The sequence below is a fragment of the Rhinopithecus roxellana genome, chromosome 13, assembly GCF_007565055.1.
Source record: "Rhinopithecus roxellana isolate Shanxi Qingling chromosome 13, ASM756505v1, whole genome shotgun sequence".
In the NCBI taxonomy this organism is placed as follows: Eukaryota; Metazoa; Chordata; class Mammalia; order Primates; family Cercopithecidae; genus Rhinopithecus; species Rhinopithecus roxellana.
In genome coordinates this window covers 8,564,733-8,589,263 of record NC_044561.1, presented here as the reverse complement: position 1 = coordinate 8,589,263, position 24,531 = coordinate 8,564,733, and the positions used below count along the sequence as shown (strand labels likewise).

Genomic DNA, 24,531 nt, shown 5'->3' with positions numbered 1-24,531 from the left:
CTGTCATCATCTTCCCAATACCTGGTGAAGGGCAGCATCTGTCACCCCCGTCCATCTCAGGTGAATTAAGTTTTTTTTTTTTTTTGAGACGGAGTCCCCCTCTGTTGCCCAGGCTGGGGTGCAGGTGCATGATCTTGGCTCACTGCAAGCTCCACCTCCCAGGTTCACACCATTCTCCTGCCTCAGCCTCCCGAGTAGCTGGGACTACAGGCGCGTGCCACCATGCCCAGCTAATTTTTTTGTATTTTTAGTAGAGATGGGGTTTCACTCTGTCAGTCAGGATGGTCTCAATCTCCTGACCTCGTGTTGTGATCCACCGGCCTTGGCTTCCCAAAGTGCCGGGATTACAGGCGAGTCACTGAGCCCAGCCTGGTGAATTAATTTTAATTCTGGCTGGGCGTGGTGGCTGACACCTATAATCCCAGGGCTTTGGGAGGCCAAAGTAGGCAGATCACTTGAGGTCAGGAGGTCGAGACCAGCCTGGCCAACATGGCAAAATTCTGTCTCCTAAAAATACAAAAATTAGCCACGCGTGGTGGCGCACGCTTGTAATCTCAGATATTCGGGAGGCTGATGCAGTAGAATCGCTTGAACCAGAGAGACAGAGTTTGTAGTGAGCTGAGATTATGTCACTGCACTCCAGCCTGGGCAATAGAGTGAGATTCTGTCTCAAAAAAAAAAATAAAAAATAAAAAAAAATTCTAACACAAGACAAAGGAGCATTTTGATTAAACCAGTATTTATTAACAGCATGCCTAATTCTGTGGAAAGCAGACTTGAACCCTGGTCATTCCTACTCTCAGGGGCAGCATGTTAAGGATAGCAGCCTGCAAGTCTATCTCTTAAACTCCACTTGTGTGTACACCTTGGTGACGTCACTGTACTTGCCTTCAGGGGGCTGGTAGTTAGGGATTGGTGGTGTGTAACATGGCCCTTCCCTCTCAAAGGGGAACAGGTTGGGATCCCGCTTGATGGCCTCAGCATGGAGCTTCGGGGACTCAAGTCGCAGTTCCTCCAGAGCTTCCTGCTGGGCTTCTAGCATGGCCCTGATGGTGTCCCTCTCCATCTTATGCTCTTGCTGCTTGTACAAGGACCACTTCTTCAGAAGCAGAGCTCTCCTCTCAGTCTCCTCAAAGGTGAGCTCCACCTGAGGCCGCTGTCTGCAAAGAAACTAAGGGTTACCAACCTCACTGGCATGGAATTCTGTGACTGCAACTGACACAAGTATTCCCATTGCCAGACACAGACAGGACTTAGGAGATAAAACAAGTTTGGGACAAATTAAGAAATGGAATGCTGAATGTGGCTGCAGCTGCAACTGATGCTGGGAACCAAGGTCATTTGCTTTCTGTCAGAAGAACAGATGGTCTGAGGAGACTGGTAGCACTTCCTCTGCCCAGGCAAATACTCCCTTGGATGAGAGGTGACTTTAACGCCCGCCCCTTTATAGATGGTGCACACTGCTTACAAAATGGCAGCAGGAACTGTTAACCCTGCACACAGTAGAATCCCAACAAATACCAACTAAAGGTATCTGCATGATAAAACAAGAGGCCAAGTGTTTTCTACTGTTAGGATGAGGTGAGGGCTTCAGACGTCAGGCCCAAAGGATCAGAAACAGCCAAGACTCCTCATGCATGAGAGCAAAAACATGAACTCCAGAGTAGTGCTTAAGCATCTGGATTATAAGTTCTTTCCCACCCAGAGCCATTCAAGAGTACCACCCAAGGATGCTTTCTCCTGCTCCCAAAAGAAGCAAGGACTCAATTAGGGCCAAGTCAGCTCAAGCCTACTGACCAATTACTATCACAGGTGTGAACTACAGACACAACTACCTGAAGTTGATAGAACTCCTTTGTGCTGAGGACTTCATCCCTAGAGAAGGATCCTTACCTTGCTTTATCCAAGAACTTTAGAGGGGTAATAAAATCTTCAATAGGAATTAGCTCTTGACTAGCCTTTTCCAGTTTTCGGATCCTCTTTTTCAAGCGCTCCTTTGCTGCTTGGTCTTTTTTAGGATCTACCTTCTTCTTCTTTCGAAGAGGTTCTGATCTAATAGATAAAGCAAATATTAAACATTTTCCTCTTCAGTCTCATGAACCTACGGAGAGACAAAATGGTAAGTACCCCAAATTGACCTCTCCACTGGGGGAAGGAGCTGTGCATAACTGACTCATGAGCTCAGCGTGGTGAGGAGGTACTCCACCCCAGAGTACTTGTGAGAACTGTGTGGGTGCCATCAATTATAAAAAACAGTACAAAAGCAGCTGGGCGCAGTGGCTCACGCCTGTAATCCCAGCACTTTGGGAGGCAAAGGTGGGCAGATTGCCCAAGGTCAGGAGTTCGAGACCAGCCTAGCCAACATGGCGAAACCCTGTCCCTACTAAAAATACAAAAATGAGCCAGGTGTGGTGGTGCGCAGCTATAATCCCAGCTTCTCAGGAAGCTGAGGCAGGAGAATCACTTATGCCTGGGAGGCAAAGGTTGCAGTGGGACGATATCGTGCCACTGCACTCCAGCTTGGGTAACAGAGCGAGACTCTGTCTCAAAAAAAAAAGTACAAAAGCAACAGGGGACATCAGAGTATAAAATCAGGGGAAGTGTTCCTCTTTACTGCTGGGATTCAGGTGTGCCTTGGGATTACATTCAAAAGTGAAAATACCAAACTGTTGGATTAGGAGCTTGTTACTATTAAAATTGATTTGTGGGCCAGGTGTGGGCCGGCCTGTAATCCCAGCACTTTGGGAGGCCGAGGTGGGTGGATCACCTGAGGTCAGGAGTTCGAGACCAGCCTGACCAACATGGTAAAACCCCATCTCTACAAGAAATGCAAAAATTAGCCGGGCATGGTGATTGGCACCTGTAATCCCAGCTAGCTGGGAGGCTGAGGCAGGAGAATGGCATGAACCCAGGAGGCGGAGGTTACAGTGATCCCAGGTCGCACCACTGCACTCCAGCCTGGGTGACACAGTGAGACTCCATCTCAAAAAAAAAAAAAAAAAAGAAGAATCAAATCCTTTACCATCAAGACTGACTGAATCAAGTATCTAGAAAAAGTCAAGAGTGCCAGATGGAAATACCTTTAATACTTGCATCATCCCCACACTCTCCAGGGCCTCAAAATGGGCAGGGAAGAGGAAGGCTCATGGAGAAACAGAAACTTAAGCTATGTCCTTTAAAACACACAAGAATCCCTTCCAGGAGAATACTTATTTAAACTGCTCAAATTTTAAAAATTATAAACAGCAACCTATGGTATGGAAAATGTTGGAAAGACAGAACTGAGAAACTTTGTAGGCTGCTAATTTTGCAAACCACACATCCAGCAGTCTGGCTTTGTTCTCTACACATCGAATGACACCTATACCCCCAGAGGTCAGGCCCGCGGTTGAGTTTTACCTCATGGGAATGAGTTCCCAGAAAGACAACAATGATGCTCGCTGGTGAGTATTTCTAATCTGCGTCTGCCAAGTTCCCAGAAGCCTGAAAGACACAAGAGTATGTATAAATACTGATTCTCGAGACCAGGCGCGGTGGCAAACGTCTGCAATCCCGGCACTTTGGGAGGCCGAGGTGGGTGGATCGTAAGGTCAGGAGTTCAAGACCAGCCTGGCCAAGATGGTGAAACCCCGTCTCTACTAAAAATACAAAAATCAGCCGGGCGTGGTGGCGGACGCCTGTAATCCCAGCTACTCGGGAGGCCAGGGCAGAACTGCTTGAACCTGGGAGGCAGAGTTGCAGTGAGCCAAAATCGCGCCACTGCACTCCAGCCTAGGCGACAGTGAGAAACTCTTGTCTCAAATAAATATCTCATTCTCTCCCACTTCACAGGAAAATAAAAAATTACAATGCTCCCGAACCCGGGGCACTTATAACTACTTGATGTGACAGCAAGGTCAACGTGGGAGATTTTTCAAAATCGTTCACACCACAGAGGACTTGGGCAGGATCCCTGCTCGCCAGGGTGCTCAGATTTTCATGCATAAGAGTCACAATCAGATATGGCTCATCCCTGAGATATTCGTGGACTGGGAAGCGAGCAGGGAGCACAGGCGAGTCCCGGGGAACAGGCGCAAAGACCCCGCAGGCGCCCTGGGTACTCCGCTACCCGGTCGGCGTCCGCACTCACCCGCTCGTCTGGCGCAGGGCTAGCGAGATACCTCGCAGCCCGTAGGCCGTCATGGCTACCCTCGCCGCTTCCGGGCGTGCGCCCCTCCGCACTCCGACCCGCGGTGCCCCCTGCTGAGGTCCGGCAGACCAGCCGCCCAGCGCTCAGGCGTTCCGGCAGCAGGGGCTGGGACGCGCTTGTCCCCGCCCCCGACGCAGCCCCGCCTCGGGCGTCCGCTGCGCACACAACAGCGCCTAGCATTTCACGCGGCTGAGGATCCTCCCTTCCGTCCCCGCCCTGGGCTGGGAGTGCGCCTCTGCAGCGGGCACTGTCCCGCCAGCCAGGCCCTAGCCGGTTGGTCGGTCTGCGCCCTCGCGCGGGCCTCGACTCTGCAGTGCAGCCGGAGCGGCCGAGGGGCGTCCCTCTGCTCCTCCGAGTCCAAATGTTCACGTCTAGGCAAACGGCCCCGATCTTCCAATAAACACGTCCGCCCCAGCCTCCCCGACCAGGGTTGGCTCGTTCCCCTCATTCGTTCGAGTCCGAAGCCAGGGTCACATTTCGGCGCCGGCGCGGAGCCCGGCGCTCGCAAGATGCCCAATAGCGCGTGTTGATGAATGACGGAAGCTAGTTAATAAGTCGGACTCAGACTGGCGAGGCAGAGCTGGTGACGGGCGGTCCACGCCACCTGGGCCCCGCCTGCCTCTGCGACCGGCCCGGGTTGCAACTCCAGGCCCCGCTCGCTGTCCGCCGTCCAGGCGAACCGCTCCTTCTGGGGCGCCCGCGCCCGGGCCCGACCCGAAGCCCCTGCCAGCCGAGGAACCGGGGCGGCCCAGTCAGCGTGGGGAGCGGTTTCCCGCCGGGGCGATTTGGCAGGTGCGCGCCGTGACTTCCGGCGTTGCCCGGGAGCCGCCTGAGGAGGAGCGGCGCAGGGGATGCGGCTGTGGTGGCGGCGGCGGCGGCCGAGCGCGGGGGGCGGCTGTGGCGGCGGAGGGGGGCGCGGGCCGGCGATGGCGCGGCGGCCCTGAGGGCGCGGGGCGGGCGGCGGCCGGAGGGCGGGCGGCGCGGGAGGAAGCGGCGGCGGTGGCTCCATGGCCCGGGCGCGCTGAGGGACCCGGCTCTCGCCTCAGCCCGGCGGCGGCGGCGGCGGCCGAACAATGAAGCTCCTGAAGCCGACCTGGGTCAACCACAATGGTAAGTGCGCGCAGGGGTCGCGGGAGGCCGAGCCCGCAGTCGGGTCGGGGTCTGGTGTCGAGTCGGGGCGCGCGCAAGTCCTGCCTGCCTCGCCCCTGACGCCCGGTACCCGGTGCCCAAGCCAAGAAGCCGGCGGGAGCGGACTTTGTCCTCAGCGCGGGGAGGCCGGTGAGCCCCAGCACGTGCTCCGGGTTGACCGCAGCGAAGGCCATCTTCGCCCCTGGCTCTTGCTCTGAGTCTTCCGCTGCCCACCTGTGGTCCTTGGAGGGGCCGCGGCCTGGCTCCCCGGAGCGGGCCTTGGTGCGGGCCAGTGCCTTCCACTGGTCTGCATCGCCCGGGAAGTACTCAGATAGTCCTGAAGGTGAAACCGGGACGAAATCCCCCTTGTGGCCTTTCAATGGCAGGGTGAAGATCTGAAATCTGCAAGAGGGACTGTTACTGTCCCTCTGGATCTGGTGACAGTGCCCCCAGTTGGGGAATTGTGGTCCCTGAATAGGAGGGCTTGGGGGCCCAGGGTCCCCGCCGAAGGATCCACGATTAATGCTGAGCTGGGACATCAGGGTGAACTAGGGTTGGGCATAGGTGTGTTCTAGGAGAGGGGCTTCCTTAGCTCTGTGCATAGGTGGCCTCTAAGCATACCCTTGGGGAACAGACTCATCCGCCCCGTATCTTGACCCTGATACAGAGAGGCTAGTGGTAATCAGTTTCGTCATAGTTCTGCCTTGTTGGCAGAACTGCTGCAAGAGTTGGTGTTTGCTCCCCAGGGAGATGAAAAAAAGCGCACCCCTCCCCCACCCCACTCTGCTGACAGCACTGTAGCACAGAAATCAACCCAGGGAGACTCCTGCAGCCCAGGGCCTGATTCTGGCCTGTCTCTGACTCTTGACAGGCAAGAGTCACCCTGATCAGGTCACCCTGATGCTGTCTTGTTCCTCATTTCTACTTTGCAATGCGACTAGAGGGTGCTACCGTTTTCTTTAAGAGCCAGAAGAATAGATACTTTAACATGTGACTTTTTCGTTTTGAATTTGGTCCTGGAATGCTCTCTACTACCACAACTAAACTGAACTGATAATGTCTGTTGTCTCCTGCCACCTCTCTCCCTTTCCATCTTATGTGATGTCTTTCCCATTTTTCAGGGACTAGGTGAGGTCACATGTTTCTTTTGAAACGGTTCATCCTGAGTTACCCCGGTAGATGTGCTGTATCACTGTCTGTGTGTTTTGCCTTGCATGGAAGGTGTTGGGGGTACTTTCCATATGCCCCCAGGGTAGGGACTGCCTCAATCCCTTCTGTATGCCCTGCTGCATTGAGCAACCTCTTCCACATGATGGGTATGTGATAAATACTGGCTAAAACAGGTCAGAAAGGTGAGATTTTCATAATTTATCAAGATGAAGTTAGGTTTACAGTGCATGAAAGCAGAAGTCTTGAGTTTCAGTTTCATTTCTCCTCTTGATCTCCAAGAGCGTTTCCTGATGTGTACTGTGCAGATCTTTCCCTGGAGAACTGGACAAATGTTGTAATTATGAATTATGATGCTTGTGATTAGGAAAGGAAAAATGTTATTATGAACTAGTTTACCGTATGAAGGTCTGATGGAATTTTTATTTTAAAATGATTTACCTAAATCAGTTTGTGTGAATAGCCTACCCTTCTCCAGCCTCTCCTCTACTGTCATGTAACTTGTTCCTTTTTGATAAGCTCCTTTGTAGGCCAAAAGTTTTATTCTATGTAAACATAAGTAAGTCAACATGCTTAAGTGATGAACTAGGTACAAATGAATAAGAGACTGCACTCAGATCAGCAGCCAAGTGCATCACCTGGCGGAGCAAGCACAACAGTGGCCCTTGTTGCTGAGGGCCTCTCTGCAGCCCTAGAACAGAGCATGATAATATCTGTTCTAACCACTTCACAGTATGCTGGTGATACTCAGTTGGGAGCGTAGATACAAAAACGCTCCCCAAACTGTAAAGTGGTTTAGAAATCTGAGATAGTAAGTAATAATAAAAAGAGGTTGGGCATGGTGGCTCACACCTGTAATCCCAGCACTTTGGGAAGCTGAGGTGGGCGGATCAAGAGGTCAAGAGATTGAGACCACCCTGGCCAACATGGTGAAACCCCATCTCTACTAAAAATACGAAAATTAGCTGAGTGTGGTGGCGCGCACCTGTAGTCCCAGCTACTCGGGAGGCTGAGGCAGGAGAATTGCTTGAACCCGAGAGGTAGAGATTGCAGTGAGCCGAGATTGCGCCACTGCACTCCAGCCTGGCAGAGCGAGACTCCATCTCAAAGGAAAAAAGATATGGCGACTCTGACAGGATGGGATTTAACTTCTTTTAAACTTGTTCTTTGTCAAATTTCCTTTCTTTTAAAATTTCATGGAATGTTCAGAAGGACTGTCAGAGGTAAATTACCACTGCCCTGGAAGAAATGATGCTGGTCTGAATCACTGCTGAGCAGGCCTTTAAAGACTATAGGAGTATTGGTGGCTGCTGGGAGCAGGGGCTGCTCAGCCAAAAGCCTAAGGGGTGGGTAGTGGCCAATAAAATTGTGCTTGCTTTTATAAAGCACATCATTGCACTTTCTGGCTTCCTCGTCTGTATTCATGTCTCCTATCTCGTGAAGCACGAACTTAACTTTTTTTTTTTTTTTTAATAGAAATGGGATCTTACAATGTTGCCCAGACTCAAATGCCTGGGCTCAAGGAATCTTCCTGCCTCAGCATCCTGAGTAGCTGGGACTACAGGCGTGAGCCACTGCACCCAGCATGAACATAGTTTTTCTGTTTTTCGAGAGTCTAAAGGGGAAAGTAGCAGAGAGCTCAACATTTTTCTCTGGTGTGGCAGGGAATCCATTCAAAGTAGAGAGGGCAGCTATAACAGGGAAAGAAGTATTTGTTGAAGTGTAGGTGTGCTATGGTCTTTTCTTGGCTGATAATAGAGAAACCTCTAAGGGAAGGTTTCCCAACTTCAACAGGTTGACATTTTGGGCCATAAGACTGTGTGATTGTCATCTATGTTATGGAATGTTTCTAGTATCCTTGGCCTCTACCCACCAGGTGCCCGTAGCACTTCACAACCACCACCTAGTTGTATCAACCAAAAATATCTCCAGTCATTGCCAATGTCCATTGGTAGCCAAAATCACCCCCAGTTGAGAACCACTTGTCTAAGGTTATCAATAAGTTAATCTTGAAGTTGTCACATTGCAGTGAAATGAGCCTTGAATGTGGAATCAGACTGGGTTCAAAACTGCATCATTTACTAGCTATAAATTTTTGGACTTATAACTCTACTTCTGGGCCTTGGTAAAATAAAACTTATCTCTTCCATTTTATCCTGTGACCAAATATAAAAGATTGTTAAATTGAGATATATAATAATAGCTATCATTTATATAGAAGTTATGTGTGTCAGGTATTGTTCATACATACACATTTTACTTTGTGTTCTTGGATATAGTATTCTCTATATATTTTATTTTAGAATTGACCTGAATAAGCGTCATTTCTAAGTTAGATTAAGGTCAGAAAGTGAAAACAGCTAGGTTTCTGGTTTTAAAGCTTGTAGAAATAGGGAGTTTGTATGTTTAGAAAATCTCACTGAGATTCATGACTCTTCCCAACTCTGGGCCTTTGCTCCTGAGTTTTTTCTGGAATTCTCATGCTTGGGGAGACAGCTCTCATGCTCAGCTCTTTGGTGAAGCCCATTCTAACCAAGAAGGCCAGGACTGAAAGAGCTCTTGTCCACCTTTGGCCTCTGGTACACACTTTGATGGCAGTGTTATGAAAAGGGATTTGGGAAATTTCCAAGAATAGGATAATTTCCCAGTAATCACATGACCTTATGGTGTGTGTTTTCTCCTGTCCTGCGACTGGATTATTTTTACCCCTACGTTGTGTCATTCTGAAAAGGATTTGAAGCTGTCCTACTGAGACCTCAGCATGAAAATTAAATAATTCAGCTTGAAGGGAAAATGTAGGCAGAATCATATAATGATAAAGTCAGGAGTGGGTGGGTAAGATCCAACCTGCTGCCAGAGGGCACTGCAGACCTATGTCTGATAATTGTCAGGGAAAGGATCCTAATGGTGAGATTATATGATTGCAGTGGTTGAGAGATAAACTTGGCAGTTGCTCTAAATCAGTGATTCTGCAAGGCAATGTCTAGAGACATTTATGGTTGTCACAACAGGGTTGAGCAGGGTAAGTGTTGCTGGTATCAAGTGGGTAGAGGAGAAATCTACTGTTAAACATCCTGTAGCATTCAGGACAGCCCACACATGGAGAATTATCTAGCCCCAAATATCAGTAGTGCTAAGGGTGAGAAACCCCGCTCTGAATAAGTTATTTGCCTTTTGGTGTATCTGTCTTTTTTTTTTTTTTTTTTTTTTTGAGGCGGAGTCTCGCTCTGTCGCCCGGGCTGGAGTGCAGTGGCCGGATCTCAGCTCACTGCAAGCTCCGTCCCCCGGGTTTACGCCATTCTCCTGCCTCAGCCTCCTGAGTAGCTGGGACTACAGGCGCCCGCCACCTCGCCCGGCTAGTTTTTGTTTTCTTTTTTTTTTTAGTAGAGACGAGGTTTCACCGTGTCAGCCAGGATGGTCTGGATCTCCTGACCTCGTGATCCGCCCGTCTCGGGCTCCCAAAGTGCTGGGATTACAGGCTTGAGCCACCGCGCCCGGCCTGGTGTATTTGTCTTATAGTTCCGACTAGACTGTAAGTTTCTTGAGGACAAGAATTTTGTCTTCTGTTTTTGGAATCAGATATCCTGCTCTGGAGTCTCTGTGCCCTGCTGCTTACTAGATATGTGACAAAAAGTTTTTCTATCTCTTTTCCTAATCTGTTCATGAAGTCAGTAATTCTTACCTCACCTGCTCCATATGATAGCTCAGAAAATGCAGATTCTCTCAGCAATTTCTCTCCTGACTTATGCCTGAAGACAGTAGGTTGATTTAGGAAAATAACCAGAGTACATCTGAAGAGTCAGAAGAAAACTGGGTGAGATTTTGCTGTGGATTTTTCACTACTTTACGCAACGAACATTGAACCTAGAAGGTAAGAGTTCTATGGGGTCCAGGGGTAAATAAGGCTCTCTCTGAATGGAAAGCTGTGTGGAAGATAGATGAGAGAGATTGACATACAAACCATATTCTAGAATGCAGGGCAGGGGAAACAGGAGCTAGAGGAATAAGCATGATAGCCCAAGGAAGAAGGGCACTCCTCCAGCAGAGTCGAGTTTGTGGATGTGTCCTTGGACTGAACCTTGACGTGACTAGAATTGTGATGGCAGAGAAGGTGCTACGGCACATGAGACCATCAGGAGAAAAGGCCCAGAGGGTGAAAGCATTTAGGAAAAGACATAGAACATGTTAGGAGGGAGGCTAAACGGGGCAAGAGGGAGAAGGGGGCTGGGAGGCAGAGCCTTGCCAGCAGCTTGAACTTCCTTCTTGGGGTTGGGGGAGGAGAGCATTGAGGCTTCTGAGGAAGCTGGATAAAATACCCAGCCTGTGTCTTAGGAAGGCCCTGGAGGAGTTAGGAGTTTCCAGCCTTGGTGAGATGCTCAGGGAGACAGGGAGGTCATAGGTGATGGAGGTGAGAAGTAGAGAGGCACTAAAGACAGGGTAAAGGTAGAATTAATGGGGCTTGGCCATATAGGCAGGTGACTGTAGATTTGGGCCACTCTGAGTTTATTTATTTATTTATTTTATTTATTTATTTTGAGACAGAGTCTAGCTCTGTCACCCAGGCTGGAGTGCAGTGGCATGATCTCAGCTCACTGCAACTTCTGCCTCCCGGGTTCAAGTGATTCTCCTATCTCAGCCTCCCGAGTAGCTGGGATTACAGGCACATGCCACCACGCCTGGCTAATTTTTGTATTTTTAGTGTTTGGTATTTAGTATTTTTGTATTTTTAATACATATTTTTGCCGTGTTGGTCTGGCTGGTCTCGAACTCCTGACCTCAGGTGATCCACCTGCCTTGGCCTCCCAAAGTACTAATATTACAGGTGTGAGCCACCGTGCCCAGCCACTCTCTGAATTTTTTTCTTTAATACCCTGGAGAAAGAGTATGGATGAAGGCTAGAAAATGGGATTTTCTTAAACATTTGTTTTACTCTAAGAAGTGGTTGAAAAGCTATTTTCATTTCATGAGCAGAATCATAGTTACACAGCTGGGAGGGACTTCTGGGAAGGATCTGACTTTGACCACTGAAGCCAAGTAGGAGACCTGCTGCCACTGTGCTGATCTTGGGTCCTGCTGGTGACCAGGAAGAGGATGCTCTGTGTCTGACTTGACCCCTCCCTTTCCCCAGAGGTTGCCAGCATGTTCTGTTCATCCGGGGTGTTTGCCTAGGGACTGCAGAGGTATATAGCACATGAACCAGAGGTATGGAATGGGCCCTGGGGACCAAAAATTTATGCAAAGCACATTTTATCATCCTGCCAGAGTCAGCAACAACACCTGGAAGTGAGTGGGATTGTGAACAGTGTGCATATTGTCAAATAGCACAAAAGGAGTGTTGCAAATATTGTAGGGTTGCCTGCCTTGTTCCTTGTTAGCAGAACCCCGATTTTTTTGGTCTGCCTTCTGCAGGCCAAGCTGCTGATAGCCCTAAGCTGGTGTGTGGGTAAGTGCCAAAGATTTGTTGAGGAACAGCTATGTAATGCCATTTCGGCCCTTGAGACTAGGAGGGGATGTCTGCTGGAACCCCCTAGGGAATTAGATAAGAGGAGATGCTTGAAAGGCCAGTCTCTTCTGCTGGACTTTACTAGGTCTGTGTGTAAAAGCCAGCTTTTGACCATGAGGATGGGGCCAACACTGATTACAGGAGAGGAAGACAGAGGGACATGTCTCTTTAAGTTGCTAAATTAATGCACCCTGAAGCTGACCTATCTCAGGACTTGTTATATATGATAGAGGATTACCCTTGAAATTCTCTGTGACTTGCAGCAGTACAGTTTGCAGATGGAAACAGGCTGAGATGAGGTGACCCCCCACCCCCAAGATTCCTCTAGAAGTGATGGAGATGTGTTGAGAGTCACACTTAGACTCCAGCCCAAGCCCAGACTTACTCTTTCTAATTTGCTAAGCGCTGGCCTTTGTGCTGAGGCTGGCCGCTCTGTCCTGGAGAACTTCAAGCCCATTTCCTCCTCAGAAGGACAGCTTTCAGAAACCACGTGGTACAACATGGGACCAGGAGTCTGGTCCCTGGAGCTTGTCCTCTGACTGCTTCTGTAGCCATTCTGAGTGCCTTGGGGCTTCTAACCTGGTAGGTTTCTCCTGAAGTGTGCTTGATGAGCCTTCTCTGGCATTTGGTTTTCAAGAGTTCTCTGGTTGTGGGGTATCGAGAATGTTTTCAGTGAGAAGCCGAAGGGAGAGGTCTGTGCCCCAGCCTTGGACTTTGGGTCTTCCCCATTGGCCTGATTGGTCCAACTAGGTCATGTGCCCTCTCTTGTATCAGTCATCGTTGCCTACTGGCTTACATAAGGGACATAGTGGATATCTGAATAAAAATGGAGTTGTATTAGATACCTCCCCAGGGGAACATACGCTCCTGGAAAACAGACTTTGTCTTTGCTCATGCCCTTTTCCCAGGGCCAGGAATGGTACTTGGTACACACCATAGTAGTCACTCAGTAAATGTTGAAGGAGTGCTGAGTGCTGGAAGTTGGTGATGCAAAGTGGCTGATGGATGGGCAGCTAACAATGTCTGTTGTGCTTGGCTGGTAGAGTTGATGTACTGCACATAAACTTCTTGTTCATCCTGACTGGCTCTTTCTGGTGGAATCTGCTGGGAAACACTCTGCCCAAGCCTTACCCAAGGAGTTCATTTACATGATTCTGTCTTCTGGAGCTTTCCATTTTAGGAAAGGAAGTGGATGAAACAGATAGCAAATGGTTTTAAAACACTCCTGGCAAAAAGAAAACCCATTTAGATTAACATTTGTTGCTCCTCAAAGCATTATCTGCCTCGATGCATTAAAAAACCTGGGGTAGGCCAATTCCCTGGGAGGCTACCCTGGCAAAAGCCGTTGTGGTGATGACCAGACAGAAGGGACAGGTCCGGGGATAGACCTACATTGGAGCAAACTCCAGGTCTGCTTCATTCTCTAACAGAAGGTCTCACATAGAAAAGACACTTGATAAATTCACTACTGTTTTAAGAACTGAAAATGTATGTGCATGTGTGCGTGTGTGTGTGTGTGTGTGTGTGTGTGTTCAGCTCTTAAAACAGCAGTGAACCAAGCAACATGCCAGGCTCTTGAGGAGCAGCCTGTTATGCGTCCTGGCCAGTGAGACTGAGATGGGATCTGCTGGGGGTTTCCTGTGTAAGTGGAAAAGAGATGTGGGAGGGGAGCTTCCTGGTAAGACACAGCGGAATCACAAACAAGATCCTGTGAATTGGAGAAACAGCAGACTTAGAGATGAGGAATGATGAGGCAGAGGCCGGGGATAGACAGGTTTAAATGGGATGCTTTGGCAAAGCCTGAGTGAAAAGGTAGCATTTGAGCAAGGACCTTGTTGCAGGAGTCAAATTCTGAGCTGGAGATTTTTGCATGCAGGATTGCTGGGGAGGGCTCTTGGGATCCACACCAATGAAGGAGGGAGGGAAGCAGGACCAGACAGAGGGAGAAGGCAAGCTGTGATGTAAGCACAGAGAAAACCACAGCCAGCCCTGCTGGGAGTTCTGGCGCTGGGGAAGCCCTTTAGAGTTGTCCTGGATTGGGGTGGGGGACCCAGGCCCTTTACTCCTGTGTCCACAGCCTGGATATAGGCTGTTTTGGGAAGGATACCTGACCCTGCCAAAGGAGTTCTTCCACTGAGGGCAGGTCTGACCTGGAGAAAGACTCTGCAGGGAGCTGTTGGGGCTGCCAACACTCCACAGATAGCTATGGGAATGTGCTTTAGTCCCTGGAGGGTAGGGACCTGGGCATGATACCACAGCATTCACTGCAGGCCTGATGGAGATGAGGAAGGTGCCATCTTAGGGAAGACCATTCCAGGCAGAAAGAAAAGCTGGAACTTACCTGGAGGGTTTGAGCAGTAGCATGGATGTCATTGTGGTTGGAGCAAGGCAACAGCTGTGAGAGAGGAGGCCAGAGAGAGAATACCAGACTGACTGGGAGAGCCTAGTAGGCTACTAGAAGGCCTTGATTCTCCCTGCAAGGGGAGCAGAGGACGACTGTGATCTGACGTGGGTTTTAGAGATCTTTCTGACTGCTACATGGAGACTAGATTCGTTGTGGGGGACCGGGGGAGAGAGGAGCCAGGAGACCAGTTATAACGCTAACTACTGGTAGTAATCCAAGCAAGATATGGTCTGGATCAGGATGGTGATGGCTGTGATGGAGAGAAATGGTTGGAGCTGGTGGGGGAGACTCTGTGTGTGTGTATGTGTGTGTAATACATTACATGTATATATGTGTTTATATGTGTGTTTTATATATATTATGTATGTTTATATATTATATATAATATATAATGTATATAACATATACATTATATATTTTATGTGTATTATTATATATATAAAAAACACATTCTTTTCAGGTATAATTTACATAATAAAATGTCCAGACCTTAAATGTATAATGTGTTGAATTTTGACAAATTAATGTACTTTGTAACCTGTTCCCTGATAAAGATAAGGAACATTTTTTTTTTTTTTTTTTTTTTTTTTTTTTTTTTTGAGGCGGAGTCTCGCTCTGTCGCCCGGACTGGAGTGCAGTGGCCAGATCTCAGCTCACTGCAAGCTCCGCCTCCCGGGTTTACGCCATGCTCCTGCCTCAGCCTCCTGAGTAGCTGGGACTACAGGCGCCCGCCACCTCGCCCGGCTAGTTTTTGTATTTTTAGTAGAGACGGGGTTTCACCGTGTTAGCCAGGATGGTCTCGATCTCCTGACCTCGTGATCCGCCCGTCTCGGCCTCCCAAAGTGCTGGGATTACAGGCTTGAGCCACCGCGCCCGGCAGATAAGGAACATTTGCATCTCTCCAGAAAGTTTGAGTTATGGGTATGTTGGGAAGGTAGTGTCAAATATGGGGTATGAGATAAGAGAGAACAGGCCAGGCACGGTGGCTCACACCTGTAATTCCAGCACTTTGAGAGGCTGAGGCAGGCAGATCACTTGAGGTCAGGAGTTCGAGACCAGCCTGGCCAACATGGCAAAAACCCGTCTCTACTGAAAATAAAAACTTAGCCAAGTGTGGTGGTGTGTACCTGTAGTCCCAGCAACTCGGGAGGCTGAGGCAGGAGAATTGCTTGAAACCCGGAGCGGGAGGTTGCAGTGAGCCGAGGTCACATCACCGCACTCCAGCCTGGGTGATGGAGCAAGACTCCATCTCATACACACACGCACACATACACAAAAGAGATAAGAGAGAACAGAAGGATGAGTTCCAGTCTAAGGGCAGAGTTGCTGCCTACTGAGCTCAGTAAGACTGTGAAAGAAGTTAGGAAAAATTAGAAAATGCACAGAGGAAAACACATTGTTAAAACTTTTAATGTGGTCTTTCAGACCATTTGGAAAAAAACAACTGGGTGATTTTTTGATTTGAGAAGACACATTTAGTGTATGCACATTATACAAGTGTCTGAATTTTTTTAAGACTTTAGCCAAATCCCCATCAGTCACCGTAGCAAATCCAGTGTCTTTGGTGTATGGCCTCCCTTACAGACCTTGCTTTGTACAGATAACTGGCATAGCTAAAATGTTGCTGTGCTTTTTTTTTTTTTTTTTTTAAATTGAGACAGAGTTTTGCTCTCGTTGCCCGGGCTGGAGTGCAATGGTGCGACCTCGGCTCACTGCAATCTCTGCCTCCAGGGTTTGAACAATTCTCCTGCCTCAGCCTTCCGATTAGCTGGGATTACAGGCATGAGCCACCATGCCCAACTAATTTTTTGTATTTTTAGTAGAGACGGGGTTTCACCATGTTGGCCAGGCTGGTCTTGAACTCCTGACCTCAAGTGATCCACCTGCCTTGGCCTCCCAAAGTGCTGGGATTACAGGCGTGAGCCACTGCGCCCAGCCTGCTGTGCATTTTTCACTTAAATAGTATTGTAGGTTTCTTATTGTCTTCTTAATTGTGGTTGTTGTTGAGCTGGCAGATTTTTCCCCCTGTGGAAATGTAGCTTTTAATTTTCTAATGGAAGTAGGTGGAAGGGACTAGATTTATAGGAGTACATTTTGCAGATAACTTTTTGTTGTTAAATTTAAGGGATATAAGTGCAATTTTGTTACATGGATTTGTTGCTTAGTGGTGAAGTCTGGGCTTTTAGTGCAACCATCACTTGAGTGATATACATTGTACCCTTGCAGATAATTTTTTTTAAAGAGACAAGGTCTTTGTCGCTCAGGATGGAGTGCAGTGGCATGACTTTAGTTCACGGCAGCCTTGAGCTCATGGGCTCAAGTAGTTCTCCTGTGCAGATAGTTTTTAGGGAATACCTCTGTTCCGCAAAATGAGAGGGGAAAGAAGTATAAATAAACAGAAATGCCTTTTACCAAAACTTTTTTTTTCTTTTTTCTTTTTTTTTTTTTTTTGAGACAGTTTCTTTTCGTTGCCCAGGCTGGAGTGCAGTGACGTGATCACGGCTCACTGCAGCCTCAACCTCCTGGGCTAAATAGATCCTCCCGCCTCAACCTCCTGAGTAGCTGGGACTACAGGCTTGCACCACCACTCCTGGGTAATTTTTGTGTTTTGTTTTGAATTTGTGGATCTGAACCCCATCTACGGAGGGTTCACCATCTCTACAGATTCTCTCGAATTCCTCAGAGCAAGTGATCTGCCTGCCTTGGGCTCCCAAAGTGCTGGGATTACAGGAGTGAGCCACTGTGCCCAGTCTCAAAACTTTGTTGATCATATGTTGGCAGATGCTTCAGGAGAAGTGATTAAGGTCTCCTACATGATATACCTGTGACATTTTTCCACTTTAGTTTGTGGCGTGCGCGCGCACACACACGCACACACACACACACACACACAGTGGTTGTATGGTGCAACAGCTTCCTTCCTGTGCTGTTTTCAATCTCTTAGGCATCTGACACCTATGAGATGTCATTGTGTTGTGCTTACTAAAGAAGATGGGGATAAGTTTTTGTGGTCGAAAGTGGTAGAGATAACAGCAGCAGATGACTCTGTGAACCAGCCAAGGATGTGCTTCCCACCTGCAGGCAGCTGGTGAAATCTGAGTCCATACAGCAGGAGATCAGGAGCCTGCCTTCCAAAGATTGTTACACAGGTGATACTGAAGGTGTGTTTGAATGCAGTGCTTCTGTCATGAGCTTTCTCTAGCCATTCAACAGCAACAAGTATTTATTGTTGTGCCTGTTATGTGCCAAGCCACAGCTCTGGGTCCTGAGGATGAATTAGTGAATAAAACAGACAAAAGAGCTGATCTACTTACTGGAGTTTACATTCTAGTGGGCAGAGTAGACAGATACAATAAAGGAAATTAGTATGTAAGAAATTCTCGAGGAAACAAATAGATCAGGACTAAGGGGATTTGTTGTGCCATGTTGGGGAAGTAATCCTTTAAATCAGAGTTGTTAGGGTAGACGTCAGTGTGAGGGTGACATTGAGCAAAGACCTGAAGGAGGCAAGGAAGAGTCAGTACAAGGCCCAAGATAGGAGTGCACCTGGTACAGTCCAAGAAAAGAGTAGGACCAGTGATGGTGGGGGTTAGTAGGAGATGAGGTCAGAAAAGTTGTGGGGGTGGGTTGGCCATTGTGCAAGGATTGTTGGCCTCTCCTCTCAAGGTCTGGCCTTAACTGTGTTGGGGAAGACAGTGGGTAGAGCAGGTTTGGTGGAAAGATCAGACCATTATAGAGAAGATCAGGGTGAGGTGTCTAGAAGGCAGTCAGCCATAGGAGTTACTTGCATATAGGTCACATTAGTGTGTTTCGGTGATGAGTTTCTCCAGAGGGATTGCTGCTTATAGAGTGTGCATATTGTCACCTGCACATGAAAAGAATCATTTTTATTATGACCTAACCTCTGGTGTTTGGATATTTACCTCTACTGCCTTGTATGTTAGTACACACATGTATATATCATTTTTTAAAAACAGGCCTTGTGTGTGTGTGTGTGTTTATTTCTTATCGAGATGATTATAGATTCACACCCAATTGTATGAAATACTGAGAAGGCACTTCTGGCCTTTGCCCGGTTTCTCCCAATGGTAACATTTTGCAAAACTGTAGTTGACATTGACATATGCTACCTATTTTTTTAAATTTATTTCCCCAGTTTTATTTATTTTATTTATTTATTCCCCAGTACTTATTTGTACATGTGTATGTTTAATTCTGTACAATTTTATCACCTGTGCAGGTTCATGTATCTACCATTGCAGTCGAGATGCTGAACAGTTCCAACAATTTTTATATATTTTTTATTTTTTTGAGACGGAGTCTTGCTCTGTTGCCCAGGCTAGAGTGCAGTGGCGTGATCTGGGCTCACTGCAAGCTCCGCCTCCCGGGTTCATGCCATTCTCCTGCCTCAGCCTCCCGAGTAGCTGGGGCTACAGGCACCTGCCACCACCATGCCCGGCTAATTTTTTTATGTATTTTTAGTAGAGACAGGGTTTCACCATGTTAGCCAGGATGGTGTTGATCTCCTGACCTCATCATCTGCCTGCCTCAGCCTCCCAAAATGTTGGGATTACAGGCGTGAGCCACTGCACCCCGCCTACAATTTTTATAATTACACCCACCTCCCTCCTACACTCCTCCATTTTATTTATTTTTATTTTTGGTTTTGTTTGGTTTTTGTTAGCATTTTAAAAATTGTGGTCAAATACACACAATATAAAATTTACTATCTTGATCATTTCTAAGTATGTAATTCAGTACTGTCACAATTCACATTATTGTGCAACCAATCTCTGGAACATTTTCATCTTGCAAACCTTTATACCAGTTAAGCAACAACTCCCTATTTTCCCCTCAACTCAGACCCTGGCAACCACCATTCTACTATGTGTTTCTATGAATTTGACTATTCATAGATAGCTCATGTAAGTGGAATCCTACAATATTTGTCTTTTTTCACTTACCATAGTGTCTTTGAGGGTCATCCACATTGTAGTGTACATCAGAACTACTTTCCTTTTTAAGGCTAAATAATATTCCATTGTATGGATATACCACATTTTGTTCATCCATTCATTGGTCAAGGGACACTTGGGTTGCTTCCACTTCTTTACTGTAGTGAATAGTGCTGCTATGAACATGGGTGTACAAATAGCTCTTCAAGACCCTTCTTTCTTTTGGTTATATACCCAGAAGTATAATTGCTAGATCACATGGTAATTATATTTTTAACAAGGGTTACAATTTCTGTACACCCTCACCAACACTTCTTTCCTGAGGTTTTTTGTTAGTAGCCATCTCTTTTTTTTTTTTTTCCTGAGACAGAGTCTCACTGTGTTGCCAGACTGGAGTGCAGTGGCGGGATCTTGGCTCACTGCAACCTCCGCCTCCCAGGTTCAGGTGATTCTCCTGCCTCAGCCTCCCAAGTAGCTGGGACTACAGGCACACGCCACCATGCCCAGCTAATTTTTTATTTTTAGTAGAGATGGGCTTTCACCATGTTGGCCAGGATGGTCTTGATCTCTTGACCTCTTGATTCGCCCACCTTAGCCTCCCCAAAGTGCTGAAATTACAAGCATGAGCCACCACACCCAGCCGTTAGTAGCCATCTTAATGGATGTGAGGTGATACGTAATTGGGGTTTTGACTTGCATTTTTCTACTGATTAGTGATGTTGACATCTTTTCATGTGCTTGTTGGTTGTTTGTATATCTTTTTTTTTTTTTCCCCGAGATAGAGTCTCATACTGTTGCCCAGGCTGGAGTGCATTGGCACGATCTCAGCTCACTGCAACCTCTGCCCCCTGGGTTCAAGCGATTCTCCTGCTTCAGCCTCCAGAGTAGCTGGGACTACAGGCACCCACCACCACGCTCGGCAAATTTTTGTAGTTTTAGAAGAGACAGGGTTTCACCATGTTGGCCAAGCTGGTCTTGAATTCCTTACCTCAGGTGGTCCACCCGCCTCAGCCGATCCACCTGCCTCAGCCTCCCAAAGTTCTGGGATTACAGACGTGAGCCATCGCACCCTGCCTCATTTATGTATCTTCTTCGGAGAAATGCCTGTTCAAGTTATTTGCCCAATTTTGAGTCATGTTGTTGAGAAGTTGTTGTTGTTGTTGAGTTTTAGGATTTCTCTATATATTCTGTACATTAATCCCTTATCAGATATGTAATTTGCAGATATTTCTCCAATTCTATAGGTTGCCTTTTTATTCTGTTGATATTTTCCTTTGATGCACAAAAATTTTAAATTTTGATAAAGTTCAGTTTATTTTTCTTTTATTGCCTGTGCCTTTGGTCTCATATCTAAGAAATTATTGCCAAATCCATGGTCAGATGCAGTGGTGCATGCCTGTAATCCTAGCACTTTGGGACGTCAAGGTAGCAGATCGCTTGAGCTCAGGAGTTTGAGACCAGTCTGGGCAACATGGTGAAACCCCATCTCTACAAGAAATACAAAAATTAGCCAGGCGTGGTGGTGCACTCAGTCCCCAACTACTCAGGGGACTGAGGTGGGAGGATTGCTTGAGCCTGGGAGGTCGAGGGTGCAGTAAGCCAAGATCATACCATTGCACTCCAACCTAGGTGACAGAATGAGGTGCTGTCTCAAAAAAACAAAAGAAAGAAAGAAAAAGGAAAAAATATTACTGCCAAATCCAATCTTGTGAAGCTTTTCCCTTGTGTTTCCTTCTAAGATATATATGCAGGTCTTTGATTCATTTTGGGTTAATTGTATATGGTACGAGATAGGGATCCAACTTCATTCTTTTGCATGTGCAGTTTTCACAGTACCATTTGTGAAGGAGACTGTTCTTTCCCCATTGAATGGTCTTGGCCCCTTGTCAAAATCATTTGACCCTATACAGAAGGGCTTATTTCTGGGCTCTGTATTCTGTTGTTCTGGGTGTCTGTCTATGCCTGTACTTCACTGTTCTGATTACTGTAGCTTTGTAGTAAGTTTTGAAAGAAGGAAGTGTGAGATCCCCAACTTTGTATTTTTTGAAGATTCTTTTGACTGTTCAGGGTCCCTTAAGATTCCACGTGAATTATGGGATGGATTTTTTTTTTTTTATTTCTGCAGAAGGTACCATTGGGATTTTCACAGGGATTGCATTAAACCTACAAATCACTTTTAGGAGTTTTGACTTTTTTTTTTTTTTTTTTTGAGACAGAGTTTCGCTCTTTGCCCAGGCTGGAGTGCAATGGCACAAACTCAGCTCACTGCAACCTCCACCTCCCAGGTTCAGGCGATTCTCCTGCTTCGGCCTCCCAAGTCACTGGGATTACAAGCATGTGCCACCATGCCCGGCTAATTTTTGTGTTTTTAGTAGAGATAGGGTTTCTCCATGTTGGTCAGGCTGGTCTCGAACTCCCGCCCTCATGTGATCCGCCCACCTCAGCCTCCCAAAGTGCTGGGATTACAGGCATGAGCCACTGCTCCCAGCCTAACATCTTAAAGTTATTAAATCTTCTAGTCCATGAGCACATACATACTGTTTTTTCACTTATTTGTGTCTTTGATTTCCTTCAGCAGTGTTTTATAGTTTCAGTGTACAAGTCTTTCGCCTCCTTGGCTAAGTTTATTCCTACAAATTTTATTCATTTTGATTCTGTTGTAAATTGAATTGTTTTCTTAATTTCCCTTTCAGATTGCTCATTGTTGGTGTATAGAAATGCAGATGACTTTTGTTTGTTGATTTTGTATCTGCAACTTTGCTGAATTCATTTATTAGCACTAATAGTTTTTCTGCGGAATCTTTAGAGTTTTCTACATTTAAGATTATGTTGTTTGCAGCTGGGCGGGGTGGCTCAAGCCTGTAATTCCGATACTTTTTAGCTAGGCATGGTGGCGCACACCTATAGTCTCAGCTACTTGGGAGGCTGAGGCAGGAGAATCGCTTGAACTTGGGAGGCAGAGGTTGCAGTGAGCTGAGATGGTGCCGCTGCACTCTAGCCTCGGTGACAGAGTGAGAATTTGTCTCAAAATAAATAAATATGTAAGTTTGTGTTGTTTGCACCCACCTTATATATATTTTTTTGTTTTGTTTTGTTTTGTTGAGACAGAGTCTTACTCTGTCACCCAGGCTGGAGTTCAGTGGTGCACCATGTTGGCCAGGCTGGTCTCAAACTCCTGACCTCACGTGATCTACCTGCCTCAGCCTCCCAAAGTGCTGGAATTACAGGCATGAACCACCATGACCAGCCCCACCTTATATTTTAGTATTGTTTTGTAACTGTTTCATTTAATAAATGTTTCAAACATTTTCTTATTTTTAATTCTATATTTGTCAACATTGGTTAAAACCAAGTTCTACTGGGCAGTGCAGGAAAAGTGTTCCCAGGAGCAACATTCGCTGGGCAAAGGCCTCAACTTTCCCAAGCTTCATTCCAAAAGGACATATGCACGTGTGTTCCAGTCAGCTCTACCCAATGAACTATCAGAGCATAAAAGCTCAGAGACTTTCTGGAGCCAAGCCGAAGGTCTGCTGAGAGGGAAGAGCCAGCAGCTCTCCATTATGCCCTCTCTGCTTTGCCTCTGGCCACCTCTCTCTACTCAGAGTTTAAGTTCCCATGTTTAGTCCTCTTCTAGGAATCTTTCCCCTGGTGTGAAGGAGGGTACGATTCTACCCAAGCATGCCCTGTCATAATCCCAGCTTCCTTAATGTGTTCTTTATTCCCTGCCAGATGGAAAGCATTCGTGCTGCTCTTGTCAAATCAGCAAACCCCCAGACAGTAGACTGTGACTGACTATATTGGCTATATATATTGGCTCTGTATTAGGTGTGCAGGGACAACATTCTGATCTGGGGTTGATCTAAGGATAGGTGATTGCTTGGTGTCTCTAGAGTCTAGGGTGTGTTAGTTTGTCTTTTCTTTCTGTCTCTATTACAAAGAAAGTCCAGACACTGGAGGTAGTTGGGAACTTATCTTTGTCGTCATCGTGCTGTGCCACAGGAAGAGTTTTCTAACTAGCTCGGCCAGAAGGTCCCTTTCCTCAGCTCCACCTCAAAGACCCCTTTAGAAGAGGTTCATTCCTGGCCGGGCGTGGTGGCTCACGCCTGTAATCCCAGCACTTTGAGAGGCTGAGGCGGGTGAATCATGAAGTCGGGAGATCGAGACCATCCTGGCTAACACGGTGAAACCCCTTCTCTACTAAAAATACAAAAAATTAGCTGGGCTTGGTGGCAGGCACGTGTAGTCCCAGCTACTCGGGAGGCTGAGGCAGGAGAATGGTGTGAACCCGGGAGGCGGAGTTTGCAGTGAGCCAAGATCGCGCCACTGCACTCTAGACTGGGCGACACAGTGAAACTCTGTCTCGAAAAAAAATAAAAAGAAAAGAAGAGGTTCATTCCCAATGATGGAATGTGAGTGACTGCTTTCCTTGGGATGGAAAGGTCTAGTGCTGTAAGGAGGTGGGGAGCCAGCACTGCGCTGGTGTCTGTGTAGGTCCCCTACCATATTTCATCTAATTTACTGCACAGCACTAAGAAAGGAAACATGGTGCCAACAAACCAGGTACGACTTCCACCAAGGTGTGTCCTCATCGTGTGAAATGGATGCATCTTAGAAGTAACGTGACATAGCATCTTAATCTGTCTCAGAAGGTGCTTGTAATGGTGAATGTGTCCTCCACATCTTTGCAGATTAAGAAATGGGTGTGGCCAGATGTGGTGGCTCATGCCTGTAATCCCAGCACTTTGGGAGGCTGAGGCAGGTGGATCACCTGAGGTCAGGAGTTCAAAACCAACCTGACCAACAACTACTAAAAATACAAAAATACAAAATACAAAAATACAAAAATTAGCCAGATGTGGTGGCATGCGACTGTAGTCCTAGCTACTCGGGAGGCTGAGGCAGGAGAATTGCTTGAACCCGGGAGGCAGAGGTTGAGGTGAGCCAAGATCGCACCACTGTGCCCCAGCCTAGGCAACAGAGCAAGACTCCATCTCAAAATAATAAAATAAAATAAAATAAAAAATAAAATCTCAAGACTTTGCAGCTGGGTAAGTGGCAGGGCTGAAGATTCAGCCCATGATGTTTAATGCTAAAACCAAAACCTGTTGCCAGTCTCCATCCCTGCCTTCCCCTGGAGCCTTGAGGCCCCACCCCCATTTTCCACACTGCTATTGTGGAGCCTGAA

General features: G+C 47.2%; 2 protein-coding genes across 7 annotated transcripts in view; one reads left to right on the top strand and one right to left on the bottom strand.

The window, feature by feature from the left end:
• Positions 1–722: 722 nt before the first annotated feature.
• On the bottom strand, positions 723–4,957 carry MRPL40 (mitochondrial ribosomal protein L40). Its single transcript, XM_010356362.2, has 4 exons — positions 4,130–4,957; positions 3,400–3,483; positions 1,894–2,052; positions 723–1,160 (listed from the first exon to the last, which is right to left on the bottom strand). Exons 1-4 carry the CDS (start codon positions 4,180–4,182, stop codon positions 836–838), a joined length of 621 nt encoding a protein of 206 aa, XP_010354664.2. The 5' UTR covers positions 4,183–4,957; the 3' UTR covers positions 723–835.
• Positions 4,958–5,002: 45 nt separating this feature from the next.
• Positions 5,003–24,531, top strand: part of LOC104656671 (protein HIRA) — a 103,143-nt gene continuing 83,614 nt past the window's right edge. For 2 of the 6 annotated variants that reach the window (XM_030915568.1, XM_030915570.1), the window contains exon 1: positions 5,089–5,299. Coding sequence is in view for 3 of the 6 variants with exons in the window: in XM_010356359.2 (XP_010354661.1) it covers positions 5,263–5,299 (37 nt within the window). In the remaining 3 variants the exon portion in view is untranslated. Of the gene's footprint in view, positions 5,300–24,531 lie in introns of all 6 variants that reach the window. The other 4 variants (XM_010356359.2, XM_010356358.2, XM_030915569.1 and 1 more) reach the window with 4 other exon arrangements.

What these genes read in the sequence shown, in the direction of transcription:
- MRPL40 (XM_010356362.2), bottom strand. Translation starts at nt 4,182, where the DNA reads ATGACGGCCTACGGGCTGCGAGGTATCTCGCTAGCCCTGCGCCAGACG. An exon ending in GCCCTGCGCCAGACGAGCGG is followed by an intron (nt 3,484 to 4,129) that starts GTGAGTGCGGAC and finishes TGTGTCTTTCAG; the next exon opens with GCTTCTGGGAACTTGGCAGA. An exon ending in TGGGAACTCATTCCCATGAG is followed by an intron (nt 2,053 to 3,399) that starts GTAAAACTCAAC and finishes TTTATCTATTAG; the next exon opens with ATCAGAACCTCTTCGAAAGA.